This window comes from Heterodontus francisci, chromosome 12, assembly GCF_036365525.1.
Source record: "Heterodontus francisci isolate sHetFra1 chromosome 12, sHetFra1.hap1, whole genome shotgun sequence".
Taxonomy (NCBI): Eukaryota; Metazoa; Chordata; class Chondrichthyes; order Heterodontiformes; family Heterodontidae; genus Heterodontus; species Heterodontus francisci.
Genome location: NC_090382.1, coordinates 82632824 through 82651196, shown reverse-complemented (window position 1 = coordinate 82651196; position 18373 = coordinate 82632824). Strand labels below are relative to the sequence as shown.

Here is an 18373-nt window from a genome sequence, read left to right as displayed (position 1 = left end):
TGGCTGTGATATATACACCACAAGCCCTGGCAACCCTTTGCTACCTTCCCCCAAGCTTGAATGTGTGCATCATCAAGCTATTCAACCATGTAGAGCATCACAGCCCAATCCAATCCTATCCTCAGCCAACATCCACACTTTCCAGCTGACTGATTTTTTTTTATCCCTCTTTAGTTAAGGGACACGATAATCATAGTGCCCTGAGCTGCTGCCTGACTCAGATCATGGTGAGTCAAATCAGAGACCACCAGATGTGTAGCTCAGAATGGCACCATTTACCCATTAAGTCATCGGATAAGAACAAAGAAAATTACAGCACAGGAACAGGCCCTTCGGCCCTCCAAGCCTGCGCCGATCCAGATCCTCTATCTAAACATGTCGCCTATTTTCTAAGGGTCTGTATCTCTTTGCTTCCTGCCCATTCATGTATCTGTCTAGATACATCTTAAAAGACGCTATCGTGCCCGCGTCTACCACCTCAGCTGGCAACGAGTTCCAGGCACCCACCACCCTCTGCGTAAAGAACTTTCCACGCATATCCCCCCTAAACTTTTCCCCTCTCACTTTGAACTCGTGACCCCTAGTAATTGAATCCCCCACGCTGGGGAAAAAGCTTCTTGCTATCCACCCTGTCTATACCTCATGATTTTGTACACCTCAATCAGGTCCCCCCTCAACCTCCGTCTTTCTAATGAAAATAATCCTAATCTACTCAACCTCTCTTCATAGCTAGCGCCCTCCATACCAGGCAACATCCTGGTGAACCTCCTCTGCACCCTCTCCAAAGCATCTACATCCTTTTGGTAATGTGGCGACCAGAACTGCACGCAGTATTCCAAATGTGGCCGAACCAAAGTCTTATCCAACTGTAACATGACCTGCCAACCCTTGTACTCAATACCCCGTCCGATGAAGGAAAGCATGCCATATGCCTTCTTGACCACTCCATTGACCTGCGTTGCCACCTTCAGGGAACAATGGACCTGAACACCCAAATCTCTCTGTACATCAATTTTCCCCAGGACTCCCCAAGCTTTACTCTTGTTTTAAACTTTTATATACATAGGCCTTACTTTTCAAAAGTTATAATTTGGTGTATACCAGTAGCAGTGCTATCACAAATCTGTAATGTATATACTGCAGCATGCAGGCAGTTAGAAAATAAATATTCTGACTTAATTAGTAGTGATATTTTTTTCCTTCTGCCTTCATTTTTCTTCGCTTATTGCTTATCTCCTGTCCACAGCAACAAAAGCTGGTGCATAGTTGCATAGATGGTGATAACTCTCCACTATCTCATTCAAACTGGATTATCCATATTAATACCGTGGCGACAAGAGCAGGTCAGAGGCTAGAAATCCTGCGGCGAGTAACTCACCTGACTCCCCAAAATCTGTCCACCATCTACAAGGCACAAATTAGGAGTGTGATGGAATATTCTCCACTTGCCTGGATGGGCGCAGCTCCAGCAACACTCAAGAAGCTCGACACTATCCAAGACAAAGCAGACCGCTTGATTGGCACCCCATTCACAAACATTCACTCCCTCCACCACCGACATACAGTGGCAGCAGTGTGTACCATCTACAAGATTCACTGCCGCAATGCACCAAGGCTCCTTAGACAGCAACTTCCAAACCCGCGACCTCTACCACCTAGAAGGACAAGGGCAACAGTTGCATGGGAACACCACCACCTGCAAGTTCCCCTCCAAGCCACACACCATCCTGACTTGGAACTATATTGCTGTTCCTTCACTGTCCTGGAAATCCCTTCCTAACAGCACTGTAGGTGTACCTACCCCACATTGGACGGCAGCATTTCAAGAAGGCGGCTCACCACCACCTTCTCAAGGCAGTTAGGGATGAGCAATAAATGCTGTCCTAGCCAGCGCCGCCCACATCCGAGGAACGAATTTTAAAAAAAAAGTGGACTTGCTTCATGTATTTATATGACTGATAAGTGACAGTAGGCTATTTCACTCTGAGGCTTATCATAATCAAGCCTGACCCTTTCTCCACCCATTGTCAGCGCACATGTTTCTAGCAAGGTTTGCTAATTATTAGTTTGGAAAGGAACACTGGACAGTCTTTCTCTCCCTCCCTTGCCTAGAGATGCCCCCACTGCCAACTGAGATGCAATCTGATAACTCAGCATACAATACAGACTAAAATCATATCATCTTTGTCCAGTCTTCATATTGATGTATTTATAAATTCTAAATATATTTATTTTGAACTTTAAAAGACGTGTAACACTGTCACACAGCTTGTGGTAGATTTCTAATAAATAGTATCACTTACTTACTCACTTTGGAGACATATTTGTTCCCTGGGAGAGTTTCAAATGCTGGCCCACCAAGGAATGAATCCATAATATTGATCATTTTGTCGTCTATATTCCACTTTCAGTAGAAGTAGTATTGTTAAAAAGATTTCACATTGCTTTTGAATGATAAGTTAAGTGGTGATTTAAGCAAAAATTCAACTGTTACTTTGTGAAGCAGTCATGCAGAGTAACAGTGAAAGTTGTTACAGAAAGGCCAGAATCCTTCATTTTTTTTCTTTGTCATTCAATCAGCAAGATCTCAAGTACATTTATTTGGTTGGAGAGAATATATTCTGTATAAGGCAGACATTTGACTTAAGGTATTGGCAATAGAAAGTTTGAGTATTGTGTATATATATTTGCAATTTTAATTTATTTTAAAACAGACATACCAGATCAAGTCATCCGAGTCTTTAAGGCAGATCAGCAAAGTTGCTACATCATCATAAGCAAAGATACCACAGCGAAAGAAGTTGTTGCCCATTCTGTCCATGAATTTGGCCTGACTGCACCACCTGAGACCTACTCTCTCTGTGAGGTTTCAATAAGCCCTGAAGGTGTCATCAAGCAAAGGAGACTTCCTGATCAATTATCTAAGCTTGCTGACCGGATCCAGCTGAACGGCAGGTGAGAAAAACATTGTTTGTTGCACACAAAAAAAAATTATTTTTAATCTTCTAGTTATTTTGTGCCAGATATTGAAAGACAATTTCATGCATCTGCTACAAGATTGATAATTTTCCAAGTATTTTGATCACTATTGTGGGATGTTATAGTCAATTTTACTAGAATTCAAGCATTATTTTGTATTTTTGAAACCGTCTCGTTAATTCTGTGATGTAGAGAAATTTGACAAAAGTGTCAAAAATGGTTACGAAGAAGGACCACTTCAAGGTAGGTGATGACTGTTTCCTGTGGAATCTTTCTACCTTGAGTGAATGCATGCAGCAAAATAGCACAGAGAATTAGGAGTGAGGGAGATGGAGGAAAGAAGGTGTGCAAATTTGAAAACAGATTCTGATCTGAAAATTTAACTTAGAGACCAATTGTGAATAATTTTGAGCTACAGCCATAAAATGCCAATACTGTGTTTCGAAACAATCTAACTTCTGTTTATCTCATTATTCAGGTACTACCTGAAGAACAATATGGAAACGGAGACTCTTTGTTCAGATGAAGACGCCCAGGAATTATTAAGGGAAAGTCAAATATCCCTGCTACAACTCAGCACCATTGAGGTAGCCACTCAGCTCTCAATGCGAGACTTTGAATTGTTCCGGAACATTGAGCCCACTGAATATATAGACGACCTGTTCAAAAGGGAGTCAAAAACTGGAAATGTACATCTCAAGCAGTTTGAGGACATTATCAATCAGGAGACATTCTGGGTCGCCACTGAGATTTTGAAGGAAACTGTTCAATGGAAAAGAATGAAGATAATTAAACATTTCATCAAAATCGCCCTGCACTGCAGAGAGTGCAAGAACTTCAATTCCATGTTTGCAATCATCAGGTATGAATTACTTGTACTTGTTGGTTTAATGGTTAATCTGACGTGATTTGGCACTGTGATGTGTCAGCCTTCAATATCCATTATGCCAAATGTTAATTGGATTTGCCAGAATGTTGTGTTGCACAGAAGGAGTCATTTTCTCTTGCAATGAAGTCTATCAGTGCAATCAGTAAAGCAAAAAGCTTTTTGCTATTTCCTTTCCTATTTGCTTTCAGTTGGAATTAATGAGATTAATCTTAAAAGAATATTTTCATTTTAAATTACTTAGTTGAAAAATCACTGAATTCGTTGCCTATTTTGATGTCTTTTGTTGAATTTCTCTGCACATCATGACGGTGATACTAGTTAACACCAAACAATCCAAGTCCAGAACAGCATATGTCTGTTACTCTAAAGCTGTCCAGTCTCCTCATCTACATATCTAAACAAAATCTTCTTAAAGCACCTACTTACAACATTGGTGTGTCATTTGATTCCCCACACAGCCATTCATGCAGCCTCTTCCAATCAGTTGTGAATTTAATACCATTTTGTACTGAATTGTGAGTAGTTTAATGTTGTGTGTTCATGTCCACTAACAGTTGGGATGATACTTCTAATTTATTTTGTGTTGGACCCTTACCGGCAACAGGAGCCTTCGTCCGTACATTCAGTTGGATTAAATTTGAGCTCAAAGGCGAAAGGCTAATTAAACCACTGCATAAGTCTAGTTGTGACAATATGGGGGCTGGGAAAATCAGTATTAACTTAAAATTTAAAAACTGCATTAAAGAGTGCTGACTTTGTAAATATTTTTACTATTTTATAGTTACTAATTTGTTCAGCAAATCTGAATTAAACACTCACTTTAGGCAGTTCCTGTTTTTTGAATGTGCTGAATGGGTCTGAAACAGGATGAAAAAATGCTTAAAATTTCTACCCTAGCAGCCAGAATTATCCTTAATGGAACATTTGGAGAAATGCTTACCCTCTTTAGGAACCTCTACCTTCACCTTAAGGTGAAATTTCTTGAGTTTTTTTTTAACCATATAATTGCTCAAATGGTTTCACTACAAAGAATGTATTAGGTTGTCGGACATAATAGAAAGCAATGAAATGAATTTAATGTGATTCAATGTTGAGTTTTATTTTAAGCAAATGCCCAGCATTGTACGATTCTGAGCCGTATAGACTGGAATGTCCCAAGTTCTGTTCTTGGTCCATGCTGAGATAATTTGAGATTGGGAAGCAATAGCCATACTGCCTTTGACCTCACCATCCTTGAGCTTAATGCATTACATAGAGGCCTGAACTTTGTGGTAGAAGTAATGGTGAGGCTGTTGGTGTTCACTGTTGTTATGGAGTTAACCAGACAGCAACTTCCCATATTTGCACATGCACAGTTAAACACAAAAACCAGTAAGTTGCTGTCTGATATGCCCTGCTCCTCCACAAGCTTCACTACATGGAAACGTCACCTCGAAATTTGGCATTAGAATACATGAAGGGTGGAAACATAAGAAATAGGAAGAGAAGTCGGCCACTCGGTCCCTTCAAACTTGTTCCTCCATTCAGTAAGATCGTGGTTGATCTTCTACCTTAACTCCACCTCCCCGAACTCTCCCCATATCCCTTGATTCCGTTAGCGCCCAAAAATCTTCCAATCTCTGTCTTGACTATAATCAATGACTGAGCATCTACAGCTCTCTGGGGTAAGGAATTACAAAGGTTCACAACCCGTTGAGTGAAGAAATGTCTTGTCACCTCATACGTAAATGGCTGATCCCTTATTCTGAGACTGTGACCTCATGTTTAAGACTCTCCAGCTAGGGAAAACATGGTCCCAGCATCTACTCTGTTCAGCCCCTTAAGGATATTAAATGTTTCAATGAGATCACCTCTCATTCTTCTAAGCTTCAGGGAATATAGGCCGAGTCTACTCAATCTCTCCTCAATCCCTTTATCCCACAAAGTAGTCTAAGAACTTTCTTTGCACTCCCTCTTAAGGCAGGTAAGGAGAACAAGTCTGTACACAGTGCTCCAGGTGTGGTCTCACCAAGGGCCAATATAACTGCAGTAAGACCTCTTTGCTCTTATACTCCAATCCCTTTGCAATAAAGGCTAACATGCCATTTGCTTCTCTAATTGCTGCTGTACCTGCATGTTAACTTCCTGCAATTTGGTACCAGGACACCCACGTCCCTCTGAATACCGATATTTCCCAGTCTCTCTCATTTTTTTAAAAAAGCATTCTATTTTTCTATTTTAACTACCAAAGTGGATAATTTCACATTTCTGCACATTATGTTCCATTTACCACGTCCTTGCCCACTTACTTAACCTGTATATATACTTTTTCAGTTTCTCTGCAACTTCACAACTTACTTTTCCACCTAACTGTATTGTCAGCAAACTTGAATACATTGCACTTTGTCCCCTCATCTAAGTTATTGATGCAGCTTGTCAGTAGCTGAGCCCAAGCACTGATCCTTGCAGTTACAGCCTGCTAACCTAAAAATGACACATTTATTCCTACTCTCTGTTTTGTATCCATTAACCATTTCTCAATCATGCCAATATATTGCCCGTAATCCTATAAGCCCTATTTTTTTTGTCATAACCTCTTCTGTGGTACCTTCTTGAATGTTTTTTTGAAAATCCAATTACACTACATCCACTGGCTCTCCCTAATCTACCCTGCTAGTTACAACCTCAGAAGAATGCTAACAGATATTTCAAACACTATTTTCCTTTCATAAATCTATGTTGACTCTGCCTAATTGTATAATGATTTTCTAAGCACCCTGTTACCGTGTCCTTTCATCAGTAGCTTCTAGCACTTCCCGACTGCTGGTGGCAGGCTAACTGGCTTATAGTTCCCCTGTTTTCTCTCTCCCTTCTTATATGAATAAGCGGGGTTACGTTTGCTACCTTCCGATATGCGGTACTTATCCATTAGATGTCCAGTAAACACGGCAGAAAAAAGTTGGAGCTTGTCCATTCATGTGTAAGTGAATTGTAATAGTGTGAAAAGACTTGATTACTGCCCAACAACCATTCTAACATTGAAAATTTACCTTTAAAAGTGTCTAGTTTTATTCTTTCAGATTTTTATTATTGTTGGAGATTTTAAAAAAATGTAATTTTGTTTGACTTTTTCTTTGTCTCTTTCATCTCTCTCTCTTAATTCCATCTTTCTTTCCCTCTCTTTATTTTGCATTCCCTACATGTTTTGGCATTGAGTTTAATATTCTAACTTACGCTTCCTGGTTCAGACTCTGTTGGCTGGATTTTCCCAGTTCAGTTGTGACTCCATTTGCCTAAATTCTGGGTCAGGAACCCAGAAGTGGCTATTATGGGACATCGGTCATGAACTTCCCGTAGGCGACCAAATAAGAAGTCGCCTCTGGAAGCCCCATCCAATTAAGAACGGTGGGAGACCTGATCAGAGGACCCGCGGCAATTTTAGGCTGGCAGCCCCACCGGGAGAGGTGGGAGCTGCTGAGGCAGGTAGGCAATTGGGAGGGCACCTCAACATGGCAACCTCAGCTGCCTGCAGAGAAGTCAACAAATAATGAGACCTGAAGCCAGGTGGGCCATTGGATGAAGGGGAAAAACTCCTCTGCAGGAGTAGTGACGGATGAGGTCGCAGCCTTTGATCCCCATGGCCTCATTATTGGGGCATGGAGCCTCTGGCTCCATTGGCTCCGTCTGCTGCTGGGCCACGTTAATTGAGCTGGCGGCCTACGACTTGGTGGGGGGCTGCTCTGACAGTGGAAAAACATGGGTGCTTTCGCAAAAAAGGTCCCTAAATGATGCCTCAATTGCCCGATTCGTTGCCTGCCTCTGTGGAGCGGGCAGCGGACCTTATTCTTAACCTGCCTCTGGAAAAATCTTCCTGAGGTGGGAATGTGCCAAGGAGCCGCCCCAGGGCTTCTCTAATTTTCGCAGCCCCACCACGCCTCCAATCCCGTTTCCACAGGGGTGGGGAAAATTCAGCCCTGTGTGTCTCAGTAAAGTTCTTCATTCGAGTTAAGGAGATATACAGTTGCTTGCCATGTTCACACTGGCCCCACGGGCGGAGGTGCTGTGCTGTTTCGGCTCTAATTAGCGCAAGACGCAGTGGAAAAGACCACCAACAGTCTGTGGGCAAGTGTAAGTGTGATGAACAGCTAGAGCAATTCCTTTGCCGCTAACAACATTATCTGGGCCATTGAGTGTCGATGAAGGGCAGGATTGAACTCAACTATGAACGCTTTGTAGAAAAGTGGGCAATACTGATGGGACTACATGAAGTGTGCTCTACTGGATGAGATATTAGAGGAATGTCAGCAACAAAGGAACTAAACTTCACTAGGAGTAGAGATGGCTTTTCAGCTCTAGTGTGCTGTAACATCACATCGCACTGTTGAGTATATATTGTTTTACAAGTTTCCATTTCTAGCTGGCATTATACCAATTATGTATCAAATCATACAGATTTTTAGTGGTGAATGTCAGGATGTTTATAACTGGCTTATCGGATGTCGGGTATTTCTGTTTTAAAGGGAGGAGTAAAATGTAGGAAGCAGACTTTTTTCCTCATCAGTGCTCTCTCTCTGTTAGTCTCGGTGTAATTAATAAAAAATGATCTCTCACAGTAATTATTTATGTTAGTTTCTTGAGGATTGAGTCCTCAGGTAATGTTATAGAGATGAGACTTATGAGAAGAGACTGTACCTCTTGAGCAATATACTAAAATCATACTTGCAATAGACTATTTCTGGCATTTAAGAACAATTGAAGCTTATATTAGTAAGAAGGAGACAATTATTCTGGAAAAAGTGCTTTGTTTTCTAATCTTTTTAATGTCATTGTATTGAAGCAAACCCATAGACCAAATAATGGGTGCGGTGCTGTAGTAGTTATGCTACTGGATTATTAATCCAAAGAAAGAGTTCAAAGAATGTGAGTTTAAATCCTGCTATGGAAGTTTGAGAATTGAAATCAGTTACTTAAAAAAGTGATTGTCGTAACAACAACTTGAACTTACATTGCACCTTTAACATAGCAAGGCGTTGTGTATGCAGGAACATTATCAAATGGATTTGGCACTGAATCACATAAGGAGATACTGGGACAAATGGCCTAAAGCTTGGTCAAAGAGATAGGTTTTCAGGAGGGTCTTAAAGGAGGGAGAGAGAGATTGAGAGGTGGAGAGGTTTAAGGAAGGAATTCCAGAGGTTAGGGTCCGGGCAGCTGAAGGCGCGAACACAAATGGCCGAGTGATTAAAATTGAGGATGTGCAATATACCAGAATTGGAGGAGTGCAGAGATCTTGGAGGGTTTTGGGGCTGGAGGGGTGAACCCATGGAGGAATTTAAAAACAAGGATGAGAATTTTAAAATTGAGGCAGTGCTGGACAGGAAGCCAATGTAGGCAAGTGTAATGGGTGAACCAGCCTTCATGCAAGTTAGGATGTGGGCAGCAGAGTTTTGGATGTGCTCAATTTACAGAAGGTGCAAAATGGGAGGCGTGCTGAGCGAGCCTATAGATAGCAACGGTCTAGAAGTAGAGGTAAAAACTCAGTTGGTTCACCAGCATCCTTTAGTGGCCGCTTTCCTTTTAGGGAAAGAAATCTGTGTCCTGACCTGGTCTGATCTACATGTCCAGTTCCATTTTGATATAGTTAACTCTTAACTGCCCTTTGAAGTCGCCTAGCAAGCCACTCATGTCAAATCAGGGCAGTTAGGATAGACAATAAATGCCCTGATCGCAATGCTCAAATTCCAAGAACAAATGAATTAAAAAATAAAGTATAGGTTGGCAGTAGTTATTAACAGTATTATAGTATTAGTTACTCAGACTGACAAGACTGAGAATTGAAGTTCCACAAGGTTTGATGCTGGGATCACTGTTGTTCACCATTTACATAAATAATTTTGATTTGGACTCTGGAATCGGAAGTACAGTTTCAAAATTTGTGGGCAACACCAAAGTGAGTGGTGTAATTAATAGAGGAGAACAGTGACAAAATAAAGGAAGATATTAAAATTTGCAGAATGGGCAAATGAAATTCAACATAGACATACATTTTGGTAGGAAGAATAAGGAGGCCACATTCTCCTTGAAAAAGAAATGTCTAATTAGGATAGAGGAACAGAGGGATCTGAGGGGTACAGATAGACAAATCACTAAGAATAGAGACATGCATCAATAAGGCCATAAAAATAAAACAATGCACTGGAGTTTATTTCTGGAGGGATAGAATTGAAAAGCAGAGAAGTTATATTATGCTTGTATCGAACCTTGATTAGTTCACACTTAAGAGTACTGTGAATAGTTCTGGTGTCCATATTATAAAAAGAATATAGAGGCACTGGAGAAATTCCAATAAATCGTTTTTGCACTAATACCAGAACTGAGAGGATATGCTTATCAGGAAAGATTGAACAAGCTGCAGCTTTTTTCTCTAGAAAGGAGAAGTCTTGGGTGGGGAGGTGGTGGTGGGCCTATTAAGACTATGAAAGGGTTTGATCGGGTTGACATGGAGAAGATATTTCCACTTGTAGGCGAGATCAGAACTAGGAAATATAAGATTGTCACTAATAAATCCCAAAGGAAATTCGGGAGAAACTTCTTTCCCCAGAGTGATTAGAATGTAGAACTTGCTGCCACTAGTAGTAGTTGAGATGACTAGCATAGATGCATTTAAGGGTAAGCTAGATAAACACGTGAGGAAGAAAGGAGTAGAAGGATCTATTAATGGGGTTAGATGAAGAAGGGTAGGAGGAGGCTCATGTAGAAGGAAAACACCGCCATGAACCTGTTGAGCCAAATGGCCTGTTTCTGCACTGTAAATACGACGTAATAAAAATGAGTCCAAGTCTTTCAGGAATATAATCATTCTTAAACACATGTCCATATTGGAATTTACTATAATCCCCAAAATGCAATTATTGTCAAATGTAAACATTATAACAATGTCATTGAAAGTTTTCTCTGTTTCAGCGGGCTAAACCTTGCGCCAGTTGCACGTCTGAGAGGCACTTGGGAAAAGCTGCCAAGCAAGTATGAAAAGCTGCTTCGGGACCTTCAAGATCTCTTTGATCCTTCGAGAAACATGGCAAAATACAGAAATGTTCTCAGCAGCCAGAGTCTGCAGCCGCCCATCATTCCACTGTTCCCTGTAGTTAAAAAAGATCTCACTTTTCTGCACGAAGGTATTCCATTATTGAACTACGAATTGCTCATGCAGATAATTGACAGCACACAGTCAACTGCTTGTTAAGTGTTTAACTCTTGCAGCAGTATCCTTGGCCTTTGTGGTAACTGTACGAAGCTCCCATTATTCTCAGGGTAATGATAAGACCACTTGTCATGTATTCATTTTGTAATTGTGTGGGATTCTTGTTTATTCAGTGAGGCAAGGGTTAGACTCATAGGCACAGTGCTGTCAAGCTCAGGAAAATATGAGTGACCTTAACAATTGGCAAGTGTGATACAGATGGCAGGTGCATTTAAATACATGGAGCGGCCTTCTTTGATAAGTGACATACATCAAAATAGGTCTTTTTTTTAAGCAAACTGAGCCGTTGTCAGTCTCAGTAAGTGACACTTGGCAGGTTTGTATTTGTTGTGACAGCTGTATAGATTTTTTTTATTAAACGGGGTGAAGGTTAAACTAATAGTGTTTGTTGTACTAACTCTACAGTGTTTGTTCAGCAGGGTAAGGGTTAAAATAGTGTTACAAATGGAGATAGGGAATGATTTAGGTCTGGAAACCCTTTTTAGTTCTTTATTTTTGTGTGGTATGATGTACACCTTACACAAAACATCATCAAAATGCAGTGTCTCTAGTAGCTACATGTGATTTAACAACTGTGCAATGTGTCCAAAAATGTTTGCCAGTGTTTTAATATCCTGAATGTGTTAAACAGGCAGATGTCCTGTCACCACAATGAGGAAGCCGATAACTGTCTCTGATCCACAACTGTTCTATTGGCAATTCATAATTTAATACAAACATCAGTTCCCGCTCTTTCCTTCTGGACTAACTCTCTGTCCAGAGCCAACTCCCCAGCTGGGCAAAATCCCAGCCCTTAAATGCAAAACTATAATGAGCATCAGCTGCTCTCTATTAACACTGAAATGAGTCCTGTTTAATTAAAGGGACCAGCATTTTCAATATTGTCAAATGTACTGAAGTGTCCTGGATTCTGTAATTAATATATCGATTTTTTTTTTTACAAAGCTTCGGGATGATTAATACTTGCATAAATTGACATTTTATAGTAATTAGGAAGGCTCATAGATGAAGCATATGTAGGTAGATTTATAGCAATATACATTTGGAACTGGGTGATCCATATTGATTTTTCTCTGTGAAACTTGTAAGCTGGTATTTATTTGTCCGGTATTTCAATTGCTATAGCTTATTCTGCAGATTTTCATATCTAACAGGCAATTTCTTACCTTTTATATTTTCCACATATAACATGCCATCACATGTTACATGTACCTAGTATAATGCTTTATGTACAAAAACATAATAGAAAACGTCTCCACCACAAATTGCATTAGGTTCTCACGTTAAAAAAAAAAATTGATTCCTTAAAGGAGAAGGTAACACCAAAATACTGCTGTTGAGAATAGAATTGGGCTTGGCTGAAAGCCCACGTGACTGCTAATAATTTTAAGAACAATTGATTAAAACTTCCATTTTAACGATATGAGGAACATGTAGCGGTGATGCCAGTTAAGAGCATCCCCTCAGAGTGAACCTGTTTCCAATGTTGCCAATGTGATTAATCTGTAAACTTGAGCAATTGCACATTCACATCACTAGCTCTGAGAATTACTGCCGCCTTTAAGATTAATAACACTGACCCCAAGGGCTACCATTTCCTTAATATTCATAGTACTGATTTCCAGAGCTATCATCTCCTAAGACATTCACAGCACTAACCATGAGATTTGCCATCTCCTTTAATATTAATAGTGTTGACCCTTGACCCTCAAAGTACACTCGGGTTTTAAAACTAGAGTCAATGGCAAACATATGGGGTTGAATTTTCAATTACAGGAGGGGGAAAGCAGAGGTGCGGTTGCGGAGGGCACCATTGGATCCCGCGCCTCTGGAACGCAACTCAGTTTTCAAAGGGAGAGGAGGGGAGGAGAGAAGAGAAAACTGGGAATCCTCACGCCTTTAATTAACAGCCCATTAAGCTCCTTGAGCTTGTAATGGGCCAGGAGATGATTTTCAAATCAGAAATTGCCAAACCTGAACAGTTTGGTGCACATTAGAGCACAGCTGTCTGGTTCAATGCGAGGAGCTGCAAAACTTTTGTTTTATAATCGGAGGAATTTTTGCCGCCCGGGTTTCACTGCAAGATTGGGTGCAGTACCGTTTGCCTGGCCGTTTGGTCGATTCCCTGAGCGCTGAAGCTTCTGGCCCTCCAAATTCCTGCCTCCTGTCTTGTGCAAGGCAGCAGTAGCCCCCGTCATGGCTGCTATCTGTCTTTGAGACTCCTGCTCCGACAGGCATCTCCCGCCTCCTCACAGAGCTTGGCGCCACTAATTGGGCATCGAGCTTGTCTCTGACCCAATTTGGGCATTAACATTTGAAGATTGTGTCGCATGAGTGATGCAGACGCAGCACGGGTTTGGGACCCAGAAATTATCTGGGCATCGGGTTCCCCATCCCAATTTGAAAATCAAGCCCATGGTTTTTCTTACCATTGGCTGCAGTTAATAATATAAATTTGCCAATTGCCTTTTTCTGGGGACAGCCGGTAACCAGTTTTTCATGGATTTTAGGAACTGCTCTCTGACTTCGTGAACTGCATTTCTGCCTAATGCTTGATAGAAAATGACTCCAAGTGGAATTATAACAGGAGAGACTGGTGCTGACATGGTGTGGTTCCCCTGAATTCATTGCTGAGATAATATAGTGGCTTTTGAATTACAGCCGCTTTTGACACTGACAGCACTAGCTCTTGACAACTTTTGTAGTTTATACTTTCTGGGTACAGTTAGGGATCCTGTCATTAAGTGCAACATGATTTTTCTCTCCGTTTCTTTCCAAGGAAATGACTCCAAAGTGGAAGGTTTGGCAAACTTTGAGAAACTGCGGATGATTGCAAAGGAGATTCGGCATGTTGTCCGTATGACTTCAGTTAACATGGATCCTGCTGTAATGTTCAGAAATAGGTTAGTAATTGTCAAGAAACAGAATGAGTTTTTTTTACTCTGGTCAGGGCACTGCTAATGCATGACTTTTTGTTTTGGGAATTGTATTCTATTGAAATCTAGATCCTGGAAGTTGTTTCCTGTTGAATGTGTAACATTCAGGGATCACTTTCATGTTTACATATTCCTATCATTGATGCAGAAGCTTTTAAATGTCTGAAAGTGAAATGCATGGAAATGTTAGAATATGTTGTAAAACCTATAAAAATTATTTTTTTTGTATTTTTGACAGCTGTGCAGTTTTGCAGTGATCACAGTATGATTTGCCAACAGACCCTTTTTTGTCAGGCACAATGCTAGATAGATGCACAAATTTTTCTCTCTTCCATCCAGTGATGCCAGAAAAACTCTTAATTCTATGTTTAAACATGCTTCTGCTAAAGTCAGAATGCAGGTGAGAAGGGCATGTGGTACTGAATGCTCAGTAGCCAGGTCAGGCTACATTGAACAGCACGCTTCTTATGCAAGCTTGTGGACAACTGTTGAGAACAGGATTGAGTTTGGTGGAGACACCCCATATGGCCAACACCCAGTATCTGGATTAAACCCAGAAAAATGGCCACTTGCCTTAGATATCAGAAGACAGCTAATTCTGTGAGCCATAACCCAACCAGAGTCACTTTGTTTATTTAAGGAGATTGGAAGAGAAACTGATGGGACTTTCTAGTTTGTAAAATAGGTGATATTCACTATTAAAAATGGAAATGTTCATGAATTGTTGACCTGGCTGTAGAGTGAATTCACAGAAATTGAAGTTATGTTATTTAATACTACATAAATTACTGTTTTTTTTTGAGTAACAACTCATGTATTCGGGGTAATGCATTTAGATTTTAAATGTCAAGTTTCTTCACCAAATTGAATAGTAATGATGAGGTTAAAAAAAAACCTTTCAAATTTGCTGTTAATTAAGCATAGTCAAGGAAGAGGCAGCAGATAGGATCAGATAAAAAGAAGCAGAAATCCGGTCTAAAAATAATTGTTGCAGTAAGTGATGCGTAAGTAAATACCTAAAAGACAACAACTCCAACTTCAAAGACTAAACTGTAGAAAAAGATTAACGAACAATGACATTTTCAGTCTAACCTCCTTTGCTTTATTTCATTCTTGCTGTTCAAGTAAACTGGAGTAGATGACTTTAGTGTAATTTAAACAATAGCAGTAGCCTACCAGATGAATTGAAGAAAGACTAGCTCTCTTACTGGTTTTACAGTAACAAATAAGAAGCAAATCAGGGGAGGAAAATGTTCAGGCACTCTTATAGCAAAGTGCATAACGGCTTTACTCAGTTCAGAATAAATGAATCCTTTTTGCATCTGGGCTTTTCAAGTCCAAATAGATCAAATGCAGAGCTCATAACAGTATATATGTCTGTTGGCTCCAACTACTAAGTTTTTGGTGAATCTGTAACACGTCAGCTGCCTGCCTGCGACCTTCAAAGACCCTGACCTCCAATTAGCAGGCTGTGGTTGTCACTGCTGATTTTTTTTTTAAAGTGCAGTAGGAGTGTGAGATCTTTAAAGGAGAACAGGTGGTTGGTGGTAGCCGCCTTGTTCTTTTATTGATGTGGATTTTTTTTCTTCAGGGGAGCAAGGAAGAAAATTGACAAGAAAACAAACAGGGCATGTTGATGAAATTACCCTGCCAATAGAAACAGGGCTATTCCATCAACTGGAGGTGGTATTACTAATTTACCTGTAAACTGACCTCTATACTGTGTCCAAGCTTGGCTGAGGTATGGAATGAGGTTAACGCTGCTGTTATTCATTTTATGCCCTGTGTTTTCTTGTCAATTTTCTTCCTTGCTTCCCTGAAGGCATTGACTCTTTCATGGGTCCATTTGCTCTATTTTTTATTATTTTTATTTAGAGATACAACACTGAAACAGGCCCTTCGGTCCACCGAGTCTGTGCCGACCAACAACCACCCATTTATACTAACCCTGCAGTAATCCCATATTCCCTACCACCTACCGACACTAAGGGCAATTTACAATGGCCAATTTACCTATCAACCTGCAAGTCTTTGGCTGTGGGAGGAAACCGGAGCCCCCGGCGAAAACCCACGCGGTCACAGGGAGAACTTGCAAACTCCGCACAGGCAGTACCCAGAATCGAACCCGGGTCCCTGGAGCTGTGAGGCTGCGGTGCTAACCACTGTGCCGCCCTCGTACCTTGCGTAATTGGTGAGTTAGGTTAACATCAGTAAAGATCTTAATTAATACAGGGTGCTGGTGAGGAGTTCTGACACAGTAGGAGAATTGCTTTGACAGTAGTAGAGATTTAATCACGATGAAGTGTGATTAAGACTACTGTATGTGATTTGATTTTTTTCTGGAATGGATGGTGAGGCACAGCACCTCTAATCCATTCCTCTCCCACTATAATATCATCAGCACTTACCATTAAAAGAAAAATAGCCACCTGCTATCTCCCAAAATGGTTATATAACTGGGAATAATCCTAGTCACAATTCCATTAATAATTCAAAATGGCAACCATGAGGCTCTGAGACAAAAACAGGAAATGCTGGAAACAGGTCAGGCAGGTGGAGAGACAGAAACGTTCTGGTTTGGAGCGTTCATCACATTCCAAGAATTAGATTTTCTTAAATTTCTGATTAAGCCTCTTTTATCCAGTTCCCACCAAGTACAAATTTCCTAAAATATACGTCAAAAAATAGTGAGAGTAAAGTGCATGAACTGTCACAGAGATGGTGCAAAATTTGCATAGGCCTTCAACAACCACCCTTACTGAGTCAGGTTGAAGTAGACAATCTTACTTAACTCAACTCCTGTTAATAACTAATTAAACTGAAGAAGAAACAACTCTGAACCTTAGTTTCTAGTCACAATTGAAAGCTGATTCTCTCTTGCCCTGCAACCCCATCCCAAAAAACGAACCAAATCAAGTGATTGGGAAAGAATTGGCCATGATTAAAAAAAATTTGAGCATCACCAACAGTTTATGTTTTGGAAGTGCTGGTTAGAAGCAGCCTGAGAGCAGATATTTTGTCCCAGAAATCCTTAGGATGCAATCTGGACGGTTGCACAACCGGGTTCCTCTGTTTTCTGCTGGTCTGTCTGAAAGGTTTCTGCAGGAACCCAGAAGAACCCTTGATTTTTGGGGCTAATTTCTTCTAGCCCCTCCCTATCCAGATGGCATTTGTCTTCTTAAGTGGCCATTCTACCCAAACTCCATTGTCCCAAATCATCATGATGTAGAGAGTGAGGGGTGGTGTGTGATGGGGAATCCTGCTATGCATGCTTGATAGCCTGTGACTAGTAGTTCTGAAACATAAACAGGGCAGCCACAGATTACTGAGATGCACCATAAATGAGATGATTTCTCCCTTCATTAATTATATTTAGATTTTGGGGTTAGTTGAGTGAAATGTACTCCCATTTTAAGGAAATAGTTTTATTTAGCGGAATCTGGAGTCACCTGTGATCCCACTTAATCCTGCATTGCCTCTTCCTGTATTCCTTATGGGGTTGTGAAAATAGGTGGTTCATAATAAGATGTTTGTGTGCCATGCTGTCTATGTACAAAACATTAATTTCTCATCTTGGGAATTTTTTTTCCTCTCCCATTGCCATCATAAAAACTAGCTTTCAATTTTGAATTATAACAGGATTATAATCCCTCACCAATATGCACCACATCACATCTGCAGTAAGTTTTTGGTATTCATTTAAAAACAAGACTACACAGCTACTGCTAACTTCAGACCCTTTTGGTGTGATAATGTTGTGACTAGTGATGCTACTTTTATATCTCTCTCTGTTACCTTGTACTGCACTCTTCCCCTCATCCTCCTGATCTTCTGAACTGGTTTGTCTTTTCTACCTTTCTCTCGGAACACATGCTTCAATGTTCATGGCTCTCACTTACAGGAAGAAGAGATGGAGGAGTTTGGGGTAAGTAGTCCGTGCACAGGTGCTGAGGTCTTGGCACATAACAGCTCTGCATCTCCTCACAACTGCCTGCCCTCTAAAACACAGCATGCCTCACATTAACCTAATACCCACCCCACCTGTCCCCTTAGCCCAATATTTCTGTTATGTTTGCAGACTGTATTTCTCAACCTTCCATTAGCTAAGTTGTTTATACAATGGAAAATTGCATGCATTTCTTCACGAACTATACCAACTGTTTACGGTAAATATGAAAACTGTTAAGGCTGCACCTGAGTTTTAGTTGTATTTATCTTGCAGTGAACATTTTTTGATGAATTTTGGGCTTCTCAATAATAATGATGGATAATGGAGCATTCTTCGTATCTGGCACTTCAGGGTTAGGTGTAACACAATTGACTGAAAAG

General features: G+C 40.6%; 1 protein-coding gene across 12 annotated transcripts in view; it reads left to right on the top strand.

Annotated features, from left to right (window-relative positions):
• The window catches only part of LOC137375959 (rap guanine nucleotide exchange factor 6-like), a 521939-nt gene that overhangs the window by 459451 nt on the left and 44115 nt on the right, over positions 1-18373 (top strand). For 9 of the 12 annotated variants that reach the window (XM_068043752.1, XM_068043754.1, XM_068043748.1 and 6 more), the window contains 5 exons: positions 2715-2955; positions 3458-3841; positions 10811-11022; positions 13888-14011; positions 17946-17969. In XM_068043752.1, the coding sequence (XP_067899853.1) occupies positions 2715-2955; positions 3458-3841; positions 10811-11022; positions 13888-14011; positions 17946-17969 (985 nt within the window). Of the gene's footprint in view, positions 1-2714; positions 2960-3457; positions 3842-10810; positions 11023-13887; positions 14012-17945; positions 17970-18373 lie in introns of those variants that run through there. The other 3 variants (XM_068043751.1, XM_068043750.1, XM_068043759.1) reach the window with 2 other exon arrangements.